Source organism: Epinephelus moara, chromosome 13, assembly GCF_006386435.1.
Source record: "Epinephelus moara isolate mb chromosome 13, YSFRI_EMoa_1.0, whole genome shotgun sequence".
NCBI lineage: Eukaryota > Metazoa > Chordata > Actinopteri > Perciformes > Serranidae > Epinephelus > Epinephelus moara.
Genome location: NC_065518.1, coordinates 19,311,867 through 19,328,851, shown reverse-complemented (window position 1 = coordinate 19,328,851; position 16,985 = coordinate 19,311,867). Strand labels below are relative to the sequence as shown.

The following is a 16,985-nucleotide window of genomic DNA, read 5'->3' as shown; positions in this document are numbered from 1 at the left end:
CAGAAGGAGGAGGATGAGAGCCTAAACCTATTAAATTTAGAAAAAAGACAACAAAATGAATTTAATCAGATTCCTCTGGAGACATGGGTGAGTCTACACTGATTATTCATAAAACATTAAACCTTAATCTATGTTTGTTAAACTGTCAGCTCTGTTTTGCCACAGTGCACCGCTGTTATCACTTAGGAGCAGTGCCTTTCTTTGTGTGCTCATTACAGAGAAAGAGAGAAATCTTGAGTGTCACAGGTTTAATTCCTGCCACAGCCACTGAAAAAGATTTCTTATCAATTTCCTGGCTCTGCAATGTTAACAGGATCATCAGTTTTGGCTCTGACTCACTAAAACTGCCATCAAATAATGTGCCACTTACTGCAGAACTCAAATGGCTCATCAGATTTATCCCCACAGTCGTCGTGGGTGTCACACACGTAGCTTTGTGGCACACAGCGCCCGTTGGCACACTGGAACTGTCCTGGTCTGCAGGTCTTCTGGGAACACGTCTCTGCATCCTCGTCGCTGCCATCTGAGCAGTCTTCCACTCCGTCGCAGTGCCAGGACACAGGAATGCACTTCTTGTTTTTACACTGGAACTGGTTCTCCTGGCATCGGTGGTCACCTACGGGGACAGACTGCAGCTTGACTAGTGCTGGAAAATTTGAGCAAAGTCCAAAATGAACCATCTGCCTGAACTTAGTCTTAAGTGTGAAAGCTTCTCCTGAGATAAATCCTGGCCAGAGCTTGAATTTCTACCAGAACTTAACGAGCAAAATCCAAACGCAAGTGAAATTGTGAAAAACAACCTGACCTTAAATAACCACAGTTAAAATTTAAGTATAGAAAAACTTTAATTAAAGCTTCCCATCTGACTTTCTACAAGGTGTGTTAATATTCATACTGCAGAGAGCTGCGTCCTCGTCTGAACTGTCAGGGCAGTCTGAGTGGCCGTCGCAGAGGAAGCCAGGGTAGGTGCAGTTGCCATCTTGACACTGGAACTGGCCAATGGGGCAATAGCGAGGCGGGCAGGTCTGAGGTTCATCCGAGCCATCGCCGCAGTCTGACTGGCCATCACACTTCCACCATATAGGAACACACCTGTGAGAGAGCACCGACAGGTTAGCTCAATTCAGTTTTTAAGTTCTTCAGCTCTTGTTTTCTAACATCTCTTCATGACAGGGAAGCAAATGCCTGTCTCCTTCTTTTATGGACAGTATAAACACTCTGGAAAACTAAGGAAATAAGTTCAGGACTTTGGTGTACCATCATTATTACGTACTTCTGGCTTCTTATATTATTGCCTGTTTGTCATGTTTTTGACCTAGTATCAGTGAGGTTGAACCCTCAAGTGTTTTATACACTGCTGTTGCTCTCTCTGCCTTAGGCATCCCGTGTAGGCACACGGCAGGGCAGAGAGGTTTGCCTCAGGCTTTTCTTGTTTGGGCAGGCGGCTTTTATGGACAGTCCCTTAATATATAAAATTCTGGAAATCATCTAATTCATTTCCGTCATTTTTCAAAGGTTTGTTTAAAGTTTACAGTGAAAAAAAGTGTTCGAGAAGATTGGCTAGATGAATGGAGTTGTGGGAACACAAGTGATTTTATATCTGACTGACTTCTCATTGTCCCCACAGCGGAACTGAGTGCTGGAGCAGTCGGCGACACACTGGATCTTGAAGCCCACAGAGAGGCCGATGAAGTGATCTGGACACTGACAGGTAGCTTGCTGCCCACCAGGGGCGATCAGACACAGGTGACTGCAGGTCAGGTGATGAGAGGAGCAAGGGTTTTCACCTGAGAAATAAGTTAAAATACCATATTGGTCAACTCTGGGCCACAGTTAATCCAGACAATAACAATATAAGCATCTGAATGTACGTACTGCGAAGCTGCCTGTAGGGGTGGTAGACGTGAATGTCATATGGCCGATGCGTGTTGTTGCCCATGATCGTGCGCTGCTCGCCAGTGTACTTGTGGGCCTTCTCCACTGTGTGTGTGTTCCAGTCCGTCCAGTAAACCATGTCCTCAAACAGGGTCACAGCAAAAACATGGGGAAGTGTACCAGCAATGGCCCGATGTCGGTTCTGGCCGTTCATGTCTGCAAAGCTGAAGGGGAGGGTAAATACACGTTGTAAGTGCTACTTGTACTATTACACAAAAAGAACCTTTTGAAGCGCACTTGATGGCAGCTCAATCTGGACTCATGTCTGGATCTGTAAACTCACTCCAGAAAGTTAAGGTGGGAATCAGCAAAGAAGATCTTGTTGGTGGTGTAGTCTATGGTCAGAGCACTGGGCCACACCAGCTTGGTTTTGATAACAGCACTGACGTTGATACCGTCCATGCCAACTCTGCCGATATATGCTGTTTCACCCCAGTCAGTCCAATAAAGCCATCTGGGGAAAAAAGGAGGAAAAGAAGGAAGGAAAAAGAGTCAAATGCAGTGAATATTTACTATAATAAACCTTGTCAGCAAAGAGAACAGCTAGTAATCCCTAATATTGTATTTCATATTTTATTACCCTTCCTATTCCTGTGGCTAACTGGATCAGTGGACAGCACAAGACTGCATAGCCTATATCAGGGTTCAGCAACCTTAACTTGTCAAAAAAGCCATTTTTGACCAAAAATAATTTTAAGAAATCTGCCTGGGGCCACAAAACATATTTGAGCCTTATAGTAACACTGCATATCAAGTCTAAATTAGCCTATCAACATTAAAAATAGGTCTAAATGAGCATTTAAAATATGTTTTACCACAAAATGGCTCCTCTGCAATAGGCTATAAATGATTATTTGGTACCTTAATTTTGCAGCATTGGCTGTAAAAGCAAACAAATCTGTCCATTCACTAATAAATGCTGTATTTTCCTCTGAGACTTTTACTTTTATGGATTTGGAATCCACAGCTAGCCTAGGTAGGGAGGCTCAAGACTAGCCGCCACTGTTGAGGTTCGGCAAAATTTAGAGGAACAGATGCCACGCTGTAGACATATGACGCACATTTTAGTTGACAAAATGTTAAATTCAGTGCATAGGATACACATTTTACAACTGGAGAATGTATGAATATGTTTAGGCAGACAACAATGATGAAAATGTTAAAAAATAAATTAAGTGGTATTCATTTTCATGTGTTTCTTTTTTGTGTGTGTGTGTGTGTGTGTGTGTGTCAGTACCCATATTTAGGGTTCACAGCCACAGCACGAGGTCGGCTGATAAGATAAGTGGTGTTTCCATCTGTGAAGTGTTCTGACAGCAGTCTCTTCTTGTAACGCCCATCCAGCTCCATCACATGAACTGAGCCGTAAAAACTGTCCACCCAGTACAACTTCCTGCAGCAGACACAAAATATTCTCACTGACATTACTGTAGCCATGGTTTGGTCAGTCACACTGATTCAATACTCATAACAACAATGTTTGCGCAAATTTGGATTGGCTATTGTCTCATAAACTATTAAAGACAGCTTTAATAATAAAGTTCCTCCCACTTCACACACCTGCCCACCCAGTCCAGTGCCAGGCCTTCAGCTCCACCTATATTTTCATCTGCCAGTGTCTCCCTCTCAGTTCCATCCAAACGCATCCTCTCAATCTTTCCTGCCCCTGCATCCAGCCAATAGAGCCTCTTCTCAGTGTCGTCAAAATCTAACGCCACCACATCGGACAGCCCCTGCAGGACTATACTCAGTTGTGACCCGTCAGTGGTCAATCTGCGGATGTAGTAGCGATTAGTGTACAACAGATATGGGGAAATGCCACTGTTCTGACGGCAGGTGCGTCCATCCGGCTCACGGATATACCCCGGGGCGCATTTACAGTGGAATGAGCCGACGGTGTTCTCGCAGATCTGGCTGCAGACGGCGGGTGTGCTGGAACATTCGTCAAGGTCCTCGCAGGCTTTGCCATCTGGCATGAGGCGGTAGCCAGGGTGACAGGAGCAGTAGTAACTGGTGAGGGTGTCAGTGCAGAGCTGGGCGCACTTGTGGACAGACGGGTTGCGGCACTCATTGACTCCTTAACAGAAGGAGGGAAGAAGACAAAGTAAAAACTGTATGTTAGTGATGGCTTTTGACCCCAAATATCCTGCCTGGTCATTTGAGAGCGATGCTGTTTTCCTCTACACTCACATAAATTCACATCAATATTGTCACATAATGTCGTATCTCAATATCTCTCACCGCAGCCTTTTTCGTCACTGTTGTCCTGGCAGTCCTTCTGTCCGTTGCACACCTTACTGAGCTCGATGCACTCGCCTGACTTGCACATGTAATGCTGAGGCGAACAGGTGGGCTGGGGCGTGACGCACAAGCTGTCCTCCTCATCTGTGCCGTCCATACAGTCACTCATCCCGTCACAGGTGAAGGAGGAGGGGATGCAGGCTCCGTTGCCACAGGTGAACTGGCTGCTGCTGCACGTGTCATATGTGCAGCCCACCTCATCACTGCCGTCCCCGCAGTCGTTCACACGGTCACAGCTGGGGAGGAAGAGTAATTCATTAGACTCTAATCAGACTGGTTAACAAATTTCACACATGCTTCCAACTTACTTGAGGTGGAGGAGGATGCAGAGCCCGTTGGAACAGGCAAACTCGTTCATATGGCAGGTGCGGTTGGGACAGTTCTGTAGCTCATCAGCCGCGTTGGCGCAGTCTTTCTCCCCGTCACACACAAAGTTTAACGGTACACACCGCGGGTGGCCGGGGTACCAGGTTGGACAGGTGAACTGGTTGGAACTGCAGGTACGTTGGCCTGAAGGAGACAGAGATATGATACCATTAACATGTGCAAAATAACACATTTAGCTGTAAAGATTTCAAAAGCACACATGATAAAAGTGGACAAGGAGGCAAATTGAGATGAAGCATGGGACAGAGCTGAGAAATGAACAAATTAAGTGTAACTTTATGTTTCTGGTACACTTGTGCTGTGCTGTGCTGTGTGGATGAAATGGAATGAATCTTATAGCGATGACTGAAGAGGAAGAAGACTGAAGAGATTTAAGGAAAATCCTGTCTTGAGAAATTCATGAGACTGAGGGGGAGGCAAGGTCACAGTGACCTTGACCTTTGCCGGCGCGGAAAAATAATTACTAGATTACCTGAATTACCCTCACACAGTGTGATAATTAAATATCTAAGTGCTATCTCACCACACTGTAGTTCAGGAGCCTCATCACTGTTGTCCCAGCAGTCATTGTTGCCGTCGCAGACCAGTGCGTGGGGGACGCAGTTTCCATTGGTACAAGTGAAGAAGTTGGGACCGCATGTTCTGATTATGTCCTCTGCACAGGGACAAAGACAGAGAAATAAGTTTCAAGATACATTAAGAGATCTACTTTAATCATAGACAACCAATCAGCCAGAAAATATTTGATTTGAAAGGCAAAAACATTTAGGATGTGGTGATCTCTGATTCACTGTATAAGAAACACGTCATTGATAACTATCATTAAAAAAATGTGGCATGTATTCTAATTAATTGACTATGGGTTTAAAGTAAACTGTTTAAAAGCCCCAAATGTCAAATGTAAATGCAGAGCGCTCACCACAGGTGGGAGGTTCATCTGTCCCATCAAGGCAGTCTCGGATGGAGTCACACACCCAGTAGTCAGGGATACACTTCCCACTGTCACAGCGGAACTGATCCGGAGAGCATGTGCGACCCGCTGTAGCAAATAACTTCAAGTCAGACATAAACCCATGTAGAGCTCTACTGAATCACCTCAGCAGGTAAAACATAAACTCTGTGGATGATACAGTTTTTACCAGCATGTCTCCCTTTCTTACACTCTCTTACACAGCAGCAGGACGAATGCTGAGTGCTCAACTTACCGCAGAAGAGAGGATTCTCATCGCTGTTGTCTCCACAGTTGTTGAAGCCGTCGCACAAGTTTTCAGGGTAGATGCAGATGTTGTTGCGCTCACATTTGATCTGGCCCGCAGGACACGTCCTGTCAGCTGGAGATGGTCGCAGGAGATCAAAAAATCAACCACAGCAGCAAAAACACAGGACACAAATCATCAAGTTACCTGAAAGGTGGATAAACAACTGTGATTTTTTGCTCAAGGGAACTTAAACTAGTAGGAAAGAACTGGTGGTTATTTATTAAGTCTAACAAATGACATTAGAAGAACAATTCTGGAGCTTAAAGAAATTTGGAGATTTTACAGCCGACTTTAGGACCTTCAAATATCAAGTACCACCTACATAAAACAACTAAACTAATGCCTTGTGGCTGTATGCCTCCACAAACTAGTCCAGTTGCAGTTTCAGTTTACTGCCCTTTTCTGTCCAGACTCGTACGTAGCCATGACAGTAGATACTTAAAATATGGATGTTGCTGCAAAGAAGCTAATTCTGAAGCTATTCTAAAACACGGATGCTCCACACACATCTTAAGCTTGGCAACGGATTTATACAACTGGCACAATTTAAGATGGACCCAAAAGATTAGCATCAACAATTCAGTATTTGACTAATTGTCTCCCCCTTGTGTTTCCACGTTACGGTATTTTGGATATTAAAAATGATCACTTCATTTTTTCATCCTATTAGACATTTGTGTTAAATTTTTGTCATAGCTAGCGTAGGAATTCTTGAGTTATGGCCAAAAACATGTTTTGTGAGGTCACAGTGACCTTTACCACTGACCACTAGAATAATCCTTGATTCCAAGCAGACGTTTGTGCCAAATTTGAGGAAATTCGCTACTTGAGATATTACATTCAGGGGAATGAAATGGAGCAGGTCACAGTGACCTTTGCTTTTGACCTTTGACCACGAAAACCTAATCAATTAATTCTTGTGTCCAAGTGGACGCTTGTGCCAAATTGGAAAAAAAAATCCCTCAAGGTTTTCTATGGGACGGATGTACAGAGGGAAAACCCAAAAACATAAGGCCTATAGCGCAGGCATAAAAATGGAAGAGGGAAACTAACAGTTGCATTTGAGAAACAGTCTGGACAAAACACTGGGATTTTCAATTAGGGGTGTTGTGATATACAAGTACTGACGATAACCGTGATCTTTAAAAACGAAATACTGATATCATGTTACTAATACACCAAAGATAATATCGTGGAAATTATCCAGTGCCTCTTAAATCTCTTTTAATCATTTCAGTTTCTTTCCATTCTCACTTTATCTCCCTCCCTCAAAGCCATCTGGTCCCCTTTTCACTATTCATTTAGTGTAACTGCTCTTTTTGTACTATTTTGTACAGTTGTGGTTACAGACTCTCTCTACACCTCTCTACACTCATATTTTGAGTGTAATTAATTTTACAAAAAGGAGATAAAATGCACAATAAAGAAAGAAAGAAAGAAAGAAAGAAAGAAAGAAAGAAAGAAAGAAAGAAAGAAAGAATTTGACCGATTGCTTTTTTTTTTTTTTTTCCCCAAATTTTTTAAAGCTACTGGGATAACAAAAAACTCTTTTGGCCATGATAATCATGTAGTAAAAAATCTGATATTGTGCTAGCTCTCATTTTCTAAGGATATCAAGCTTGACTTCATGGAGAATGTTTGGCTGTAAGAGTCTTTGTAGACATTTTGCTCATAAGTCTCAGCACCCAGTGGCTCCCAAGAAGTCAATTACTACCACTTGTTTTGGGCCTGTCCAAAAGTAAATACATTTTGACATGGGATTTATACAGAGTTTGTGACTGTATTTGGGATAAAATTACTTTTAAATGGGGCAAACTCCATTTTGGGCTTCTACATTTCACATCTACAAATGTTAAAACAAAACACTTCTTTTGAATACTGAGTGAAGCTGCTAGAAAGCAATTACAAAGAAATGGCTGAAGCCAGACACCCCATCTATACAAGACTAGTATGATTTAATTTATGAATTTTTTGTAATGGAGAGGATAACCTTCTGCATTTGAATCCGGGAAATTAAATTTGAAGTGAATTTGAAGAAGCTTAAAAGATGGATCGCTCTCTAAAGATGACTGTGTGAGCTGCTTTATAAAAAATGAACAATTTCCAAACCATTTTCCAGTTTTGCAACATGTGTATCTCATATCCCAGCCTAATCACTCCATCAGTTCATAAATTGGCCTGATTGTTACTCACGGCAGTTGATTTCATCAGAGGTGGAGTTGTCTCGGCAGTCGTTGTGGCCGTCACAGACGAAGTCCGCACTGATGCAGCGTCCGTTGGTGCAGGTGAACTCCGTAGCGGGGTTACATGTGGGGAAGGGGCAGCCTCGCTCGTCACTGTTGTCACCACAGTCGTCTGTGTAGTCACAGGTGTAGCTGAGCGGCACGCAGCGCCCATTGTCACAGGTAAAGTCCAAGGCTGAGCAGGTGTGGAAGGCTGGGCAGGAAGAACAACACAGTGCTGGTTTACTTTTCTTGCCATAATGTTTATGTTTTAGGCTTTCTGCTCATTCTTTTCTTTAAGAGCAAGAAGGAGGTGCAACCCAAAGTTTAACGATCATTATTATTTTAGCAATATTACAAACTAGCGGTCAAAGCTGATATCAAAATGTGCGTGTCCTTTTCCTGAGTTAGCATTGTGGAGCACATTTAATAACTTATGGGAGGTTAAATTGCAAAAACATTTTCAGTGTTTATGTACAACATTTTTAAATCTGCTTGTTTACTTGGTTTGCTTCTCTCTGTCCACTCAACATTGTAATTGTTTTAAGACAGATGAAACCTCATCTCTCACCACACACTCTCTCCAGTTCATCCGAGTTATCCTGGCAGTCGTTGAGACCGTCACACTTCCAGCGTGCTGAGATACAGTTACCATTAAGGCAGGTGAACTGCTCTGGCTGGCAGCGTTTCCCTTTGTCTTCGATACAGTCTTTGCCGTTGTTGGCCAGGTACCACTTCCCCTGATGAGGACACTGGCACTCTGGGCCCAGCGGACCTGCAGGGGAGATAATGGGAGGTGAGGGAATTTAAGAATAGAGAGGAACTGAAGGGATCACAGAGGCAATCTGTCTTTTTAATTAGTAGCACCGTGTCTCTTTGTGTTGTTTGGGATGTTCTGAACTTTCTCTACTTGCTCTGATGTCTTAATGAGCAAAGTTCTAACTTCTAATTAAAAACTCACTTGAAAAATAAAACACTATCCCATATTGTGTCTACCATTGTTAACAGTTCAGGAGGTTTTATGGAACATTTTATAGTTAAAAAGAACTGCTTCTTATAAACCTAAATGTCAGGCACCAAAAATGATGAGTCAAATGCATAAAATAATTGTCCCTTGGGCAGCAAATAAAGCACCATATCCAGAGGAAGCTTTATTCACAATTTTAGATATCTGAGGCAAGTCACCAGCATAATCAGTCTTTTCCTGTTGTTTGATGTGTAACCAGGGTATCTGCACATCTTTTAAGTATGAATTTAAGAACTTTCAAGACCTTTTTTATACCGCCAAAAAAAAAAAAAAAATTGTGTGACCAAATAAATCTGCCTACACAGACATTTAGTCTTTTTAGTTGAGAATTTTCTCAACACATAAAGGAACACTTCATCCTTCAGTTTACTGCAAACTACTCGATGGGCATGAATACTTTTTCGAGTGCTTGCATGAAGCTTGACATTGTGCCTCAAACAAATTGCTGGATAGTTTCAGCCATCACTGAATCTGCTTTACCCATGGCCTAGCCTGCATTACTTGCTCACAGTGTCGTGCTCTTGTTTTATTTTCCTCTCTTACTGCTGCATCTCTAAAATTGGAAGCTGGATAAACACGCTGTTCTTCAGGGTTAAAATGTGGATCACAGCCACACATGGTGCCACCTGCCTGCGGTAATGTACAAACAAATAGGTATTGGATGTTGCTGAAACGGTAATTATTGTGGGATATTACATACCGCTAGAATAAAACAAAAAGCTGAAGAAAAAATAGATGCTTAATTTTTCCAATCTAACAGCCACAAAGTCCTAATGTTTTTTTCCCATTTTTGCTTGATATAAATCATTTAGTCTGCAGAACTGAAATCACAACACATCTTTCAGCTTTAGCGACTGTAATAAAAGCAGTGGTGGAGCCTCTATAAGCTCCCTTGGAAGCATAAGAAATGTATTTGTTTATTTATTTTGAACAATTGCATGATTTGGTTCAGGCAGGCTAAATAAAATTTCTATTGCATCTACAGTATACCTTTACTGCACCTCGTTTTGCATAATATAATACATTGTTTAAGTGGTGAATCATATACATATACTAGTACTATAAAGTAATTAATTTAGTTTGGCAAGTGGGCAGTAAAAATATAAGAAATTACCATGAACGAGTTAATTTTTGAAACTCAAAACGTTCAGAATTCCACTGATGAACGATGAATATGAATTTGTTTATTTTAATCTGTGTGGAACGAAATTTCGGCAAGGTCTTGTAAAGTGTGAACTGTCCACAAGGAGAAGTCTGCTCTTACCGGGCACACAGACATGACTGCAGCCTCCGTTGAACTGCTGACAGGGGCTGGAGCAGCTCTCCTGCTTCGCTGCGGCATAAACATGGATGTCATTTGGTCGGTACTGAAGGTCCTGGACCAGCACAGAGAAGCCAGAGCCATCATCCTTCCCAGCCCTAAAGACGGCTCTCTCAGTCCAGTCGGTCCAGAAGATGTCCTGTTGGAAGACAGTCATGGCGTACGGGTACATGACCCCCTGCAAGATCACCTGTCGGTTCTCACCAGTCAGAGTGGCCCTCTCGATTTTATCTCTGTGGGAAGCAGCGAGGGAGAAGAGGAGTTGTCAGACAAATGTGAGCAGTATGGGATCTGCCACAGCATAGTATATATTTAAAAAACTGAACATACAATGAGGCATCAGCCCAGTAGAGCATCCTTTCCTCGTAATCCAGAGACAGGCCATTGGGCGTTGTCAGGCTGGTGCTGATGATGGCAGTCCGGAAGTTTCCACCCAGTGTGGCCCTCTCAATCTTAGCTGGAGAGCCCCAGTCAGTCCAGTATAGGTAACTGGGCACAGAGAGCAGAGTGAGAAGGGGGCAGATGAACTCTAGAGTACAGAAATTATCTACGTCCATCTGTAGACACTGGGTAGTGAAGTATTGGTCTGTTGCTTTTACCCATAGCAGGGGTCAACGATGATGCCTCTGGGACGGTTTGCATGGGCGATGATTGAGCGGTTCATCCCATCCGCCCCCATGGACTGGACATTGCGGCTGTAGTAGTCAGTAAAGTACAGACGCTTGTTGACCCAATCATACGCCAATCCCTCTGGGTCATCCAAATCTGAGTGGTGTAACAGAGAGGAGAGGATATTAAGAAAAGAGAGACAAAAACAACGATAAGATCATAAAGGAAATTAGAAGATGAACAGGGTGAGAGAAGAGAGTAAAAGATAAAACAGTAAGAAAAAAGTATTACAAGATTGAGTCCCAACGAAGGGAGCACTGCAACAATCTGAAAGGCACTTTGAGAGCACAGACGTCCACCAGGGCCAAATATCATATCTCGCAATAATGAAGGCGCAATATACAACATTCAGAATATCAATTTAGCAGTGAACTACTATTATGTCCCCACTTGCGAGCCAATGGCCACCATTTGCAGTGCACACTACTCAAACAGGGCGTTAATGGGAAAACGGGATAATACGAAAGTACAGTACTGCGGTATGAGCACACGGTTACCTCTGTCAGCACCTCCATGACTGCACATCAGAACCAGGTGCAAACACGTCCCAGACTATGAATGTCATACATCCCAAAGTGAAAACTAGTTGTGTGTCTGCCCCGTGATTTGGATCCACTCAAAAATTTAGGCAGAGGCAAGCAACAAGGTGTTCATAGCCAACGATGCTATCTAACCATGACCTTTTTTGCCCTAATCATAACCGCTTCTGGCCTCTACCCATCAATGTGACAAGTACTAGCCTATCACAGATCACAGCACACAGTGGGATCCATAATATCACATCGTAGGGATGGGTGTAAATGGCCCTCCTTGGCCCAAACTAATGGCACAAACCAAGCCAAATATATGACCTCCTTGGTGAAAGTAATTACGTTGTGATTAATGCTAAACTCACTTGAAGCTATGATGACAGGCGGGCTGGTGATGGATGTCGTGGTGATGTAGCCAATCTTGCTCCGACCAATTCCACTATACTGGGTGAAGAAAATGCGCTTCTCCTTGAAGTCATAATCCAAAGCCATCAAGTTGTAGCCCAAGTTCACCGTTGGATAGGGGGTGCTGTGATCCATAGGATCTAACCTCAAGCTATTCAGCGTGTAGTCTGTGGTGAAAACCAGAAACTCATCCAGTCCGTAACCACATGTCACTCCATTACTAAGGAGTGACCCGTGAGCACAACCACATTTTGGTTTCTCCTGGCCTGCAATGGCGAAGCAGAGCTGCTGGCAGCGTCCGTTATCTTCTTGACATGGGTTAAAGCCCACCTGGTTAGCAGATGTGGGCTGGACATGAGCATCAAAGATAGCGACATCAATGAGCCCATCAAGACTGTCTCGGATTACCTGGTGGCATTGAAAAAAATTGTTTTGTTATTTAGTGGAATGGGCATAGTACATTCACAGCAGGATCACTAATTGTTCTCAACATAGTCTGTCTGTGTCTGTCGTTAGACATTACTTAAGAAATTTTTCTAAATAAATCATTCTCAGGACACAATGAAACCAAAGCTGCAACTAAAGATTATTATTTGTTTGTTTCAGCTTCTCAAATTCAAGGATTTTGAACTTTTCTCTGTTGGTCAGACAAAACAAGGCATTTGTAGTCATATCCGTGGACTGCAGAAAATTGCAACAGCAGTCTTTACAATTTTTTGGACCAAAGGATGAATCAATTAATAGAGAAAATAATCTGCAGATGTGTTCATAATGAAAATAATCATCAGTAGCAGCCCTTATAATGTCTGGAAAACTAGGACAACATTGTGTACAACTAACTTAACAATGTTTACATGCAAGTGGTTCTAACATCAGGAAATTTTAACATAAATGGACTGTAGTAACATTAATATTTGAGCCCACACATTGTGTTTACCCACCAAAGTGTGTAAACTATACAACTTATTCAGTTAATTCATTGTAAGATCACAAAACAGTATCATCACCAAAGATAAAACTGTGTTAAATCAGGCGGATTTATCTCTCACCTCTGGCTGGTCGGTGTTGGCTGGGTCCTTACTGGCCTGTAAGAGCTTTCCAAGCTTTTTATCCACCCACAGCATGTAGTTTCCAAATATAGCCATCCCTCCTGGGGATGGATAGCGGCTCCCATAGCGGATAATCTGCCTCTGTGTGCCGTCTGTGGCCATTCGGGAGATCATATCAAGAACGTCATCTGTCCAGTAGAGGAAATCATTGGTGTAATCAATGGTGAGGCCGTGAGGTGATGCTAGGCTCCCTGATGCCAGCACAGTGCGGTTGGTGCCGTCTAGCAGGGCTCGCTCAATTTTGGGTGTTTGGCCACCATCGGTCCAGAAGAGGTAGCGAAGCTTGGGGCTGACAGCCACGTCACGGGGCCGGTCCTGGGTGGACTTGAGGAGGATCATTCGGTAGGTGGTGTTGATGGCGAGCACCTCCAGGAAGGTTTCAGTCTCAAAGGCATTGGTGAAGTATAAGTTACCTGAGAGAGTTAATGGAGAGATGGGAAAGATTAGATTATTGAAAGCAGAGAGATGCACACCTTAAGTGCTTGATGGGGTAATATAGTTCAGTGTTGCATAAAATTAATACACTTCAGCAATTTAGTGATGTATATTTTTTTAATTTTTATTTTTATGTAAGTAATTGGTAATATAATGGATAAATGAATTAATGATTGAGTGGCTTTATACCTGCAATCCAGTCAACAGCAAAGCCAAGGATGCCACCTCTTCCAACACCTGTGTTGAGGACAGTGCTGTAACGCCCTCCATCTGTTCTGGCCCTGAAGATCCCCCTGTATGAGGTGGAGGTGCTGTTGTCAATCCAGTATACAAAGCCAGACTCGATATGGAGGTCCAACTTGCCTTTAATGAAGTAGGAAGCTGAAAAAGACAGACATGAGCTTTCATCAACTGGTTATTTACAGCCAACAATTTACAGAAGAAGCAGTACAATGTGCATAACAGGCTGGAACACTATAATACAGAACAATATCAAGCCAACATACGTCCACCGACAGGCACCATGGCTTCAGAGTGGTCGGAGCTGTTTATGTGGAAGCCACGGATGTATTTGGGCGTGGAGACAATCGCGAAAGACTCAAACTGTTCACAGCGGGAGCCATCTTGAGAGAGGTGAAAGCCGGTGGTGCAGGCACAGGTCTTTTGATTGCCTGGTTTGGGTAGACAGAGGTGGGGGCAGCCCCCGTTGTTGGAGCTGCAGGCGTTGGTGGTCCCTGCTGAGTCTGAGGTGGCAGAGAGGAAGATAGTGGTGGAGGTGAGCATGACAGGATTACATGAGTCCATACTACTGTAGTGTAATGGATGATAAAATGACATCTGAAGAAGAAAGGAGGCTGTAGTTTTTCACCTGATGTAAAAATGTCTGACACCTTCCTACAACATTCAATCTTTTATCTAAACTAAAGTTTGGACTGAGGGAGAGCGATATGCAACAGAGACCTTGAGGTATATAGTTGGCACCTTAATCCCTTAGGCATGGGTCAACCCGTTTAAATCACTTTTAAAAACACACCTTTTTTTAGATAATTTTTATTTATCTAATTCGTCTGCACATTATAACCGTGTTTTAGTAAAAAGTGTGTCATTATTATTATCAGCGTTTATTACATAACTATTTATCAATTTATATATCTATGAATCATTGAATTACAACTGTGCACATTAGTTCAAATGATATGAATCCCTCCATTGCCCACTACATTATCAACTTGTTTTTTACTTATCATTGATGACTAATACACGCACAGAGATGAAAAGAGACAGACAAAAGACGTATTCCAATCTTTAAAAAATTCTAATTATGTAGTTATCTTGATTTAAAAAGAAGGAACTATGACAACTGTAATGGTAAAAGGTCTTATCATCACAAAAGCTACATTCAAAAGATGAAATACAAGTGGTGCTCGATCCCGCTGTGTTCTGTCCTTGAGGAGGATACTACACTCCTACTCGCTCACTCACTGGCAGTAATTATCTGTTGCATAATATAACAGTCCGCATGAAAACACCACAAAAAGCTCAAGGACGGACACCGCAGAATTAAAATTAAAAAGCAGCTATTTCACTTACTGTCTCTGGCATGCATTTTGAGGGCTCGCAGGCCAGACATGCCGCTCCTCATCACCACCATGTTGGCACCGTTGCCCTTGTCAACCCTCTCGATGACCTCGTAGTCCAGGTCGGTGTAGTACAGGTAGTTCTGGTAGATCGTCAGCCCCCAAGGATGGGACAGGCCACTCACTACTGTCATACGGCTAACTCCATCCATGGTGCCACTCTCGATCTGAGCAAACAACGAAGGAGTGAGACCAAGTAGTTTAATCAGAACCAGGATGAAGATGACAACTATGAGGGATACTTCCCACATATCTTTCCGCCGGCAGCACAGAAAATCTATGCAATTAGCAGTTTTAAAATGGACACCCAAGATCTTTGACCTTCAACATCCAAATTCTAATCAGTTCATTCTCAAGTCCAAATGGACGTTTGTGCCAAATTTGAGGATATCCCCCAAGGTCTTCTTGCTATATCATGTTCAAGAGAATAAATGCAAGGTCACAATGACCTTGACCTTTGACCACTGTGACGCCCCTCCCAATGTCTTTGAGAATGTTTCAGCCAGTCTCATCAGGCAGTTGGCTGACATGGGAGGGTCGTTACCATGATTAGGCTCACCTGGGCTTCCAAGCTATAAAAGCTGCCTAATCTGTTCACTTGGTCTCTCACTTCCTTTCAGCTGACATTCACTGAGTATCTTTGGTTTTGGTTTGCACCTTCAACACCGCCACAGAACACCTGACACTCACCCATGCAGGCTTTCATGACTGACTTTGCTGATCTACACACTCCATTGATTATTAAGTTAATTTTAGTTTAATAAATTCGGCTTGCTTTAAGTAAATCTTTTGTGTGGACTCCCTTCTTGTCACATACTCTGAGCCAGTTTGTGACACCACCAAAATCTAATCAGTTCATCATTAAGTTTAAGTGAACGTTTGTGCCAAATTTGAAAAGATTCCCCCAAGGCTTTCTTGAGATACTGCGTTAAAGAGAATGGGGCGTTCATACAGATGGAGGGATGTAGCTACGGATGGATGGAGATGGAGGAACACCTGAAAACATAATGCCTCTGCCACCATTATCGCCAGCAAGGCAAAAAAATATAAGCTCTGTCTCAACACGTCACACTATTGGGGTGGAAATTACTTGTATAGTGTGAAGGTGTTAAGTATCAAACGGGTTAAACATGTCTATGAAATTTACAAAAAAGTTTGGTAAACTACACTTCTTCACAAAAGTAAAAAGGTGAGTAAACTCACTTTAGGAGAATTTATTCCCATCGACATCCCTAAAATGCAGCCATGTTGCGTATACTGTACGTACCACGCCTGAGCCTGCCACACCCCAGTACAGTTTCATGGTAGAGATGTCAGCAGTGATGAGTCCTATATTTGCCAGGCCGCTTGTGTAGAGATTCCTGAGGTTTCCTCCGTCCATGTCAGCGCTGCTGACCTTTGGTGGAACTCCACTGTCTGACCCTTTGTCTGTCCAAAACAATTTCCTGTAAGGAAAAAGTGTAAATGTGAGAAACAACTCAAGAGAGTCAGTCATTGTGCAGTTTGTATCAACAGGTTTTGACTGATTGTTTTTACCTTTTGTACAATAATGTTAAGATACAAGTGCAAACACTTATGTTACCTATTACTGCTTATGGTTCTGGGTAGGTTATTTATATCACAAGAAACATCAATGAGATTGAGACGCTGTTGCCAGATAAATAAATCCTCTTAATTTCCAATTACGTAATGGTCTTCCAAACAATGAGATCACTTTGTCCTTGTCAGCCTGCTTTTGTCTGCTCAAT

The 16,985-nt window shown here is 42.7% G+C and overlaps 1 protein-coding gene across 1 annotated transcript in view; it reads right to left on the bottom strand.

The window, feature by feature from the left end:
• Positions 1–16,985, bottom strand: part of lrp2b (low density lipoprotein receptor-related protein 2b) — a 50,364-nt gene that overhangs the window by 14,452 nt on the left and 18,927 nt on the right. The window contains exons 35-58 of the mRNA XM_050060803.1: positions 16,501–16,682; positions 15,363–15,466; positions 15,191–15,320; positions 14,107–14,343; positions 13,790–13,981; positions 13,106–13,578; positions 12,017–12,464; positions 11,052–11,217; positions 10,783–10,941; positions 10,396–10,685; positions 8,676–8,879; positions 8,076–8,318; positions 5,829–5,954; positions 5,543–5,662; positions 5,147–5,278; positions 4,545–4,746; positions 4,177–4,472; positions 3,496–4,012; positions 3,173–3,328; positions 2,219–2,389; positions 1,876–2,099; positions 1,610–1,787; positions 896–1,092; positions 371–616 (exon numbers count right to left, since the gene is read on the bottom strand). Coding sequence (XP_049916760.1) covers positions 371–616; positions 896–1,092; positions 1,610–1,787; positions 1,876–2,099; positions 2,219–2,389; positions 3,173–3,328; positions 3,496–4,012; positions 4,177–4,472; positions 4,545–4,746; positions 5,147–5,278; positions 5,543–5,662; positions 5,829–5,954; positions 8,076–8,318; positions 8,676–8,879; positions 10,396–10,685; positions 10,783–10,941; positions 11,052–11,217; positions 12,017–12,464; positions 13,106–13,578; positions 13,790–13,981; positions 14,107–14,343; positions 15,191–15,320; positions 15,363–15,466; positions 16,501–16,682 — 5,393 coding nt within the window. The remainder of the gene's footprint in view (positions 1–370; positions 617–895; positions 1,093–1,609; positions 1,788–1,875; positions 2,100–2,218; positions 2,390–3,172; positions 3,329–3,495; positions 4,013–4,176; positions 4,473–4,544; positions 4,747–5,146; positions 5,279–5,542; positions 5,663–5,828; positions 5,955–8,075; positions 8,319–8,675; positions 8,880–10,395; positions 10,686–10,782; positions 10,942–11,051; positions 11,218–12,016; positions 12,465–13,105; positions 13,579–13,789; positions 13,982–14,106; positions 14,344–15,190; positions 15,321–15,362; positions 15,467–16,500; positions 16,683–16,985) is intronic.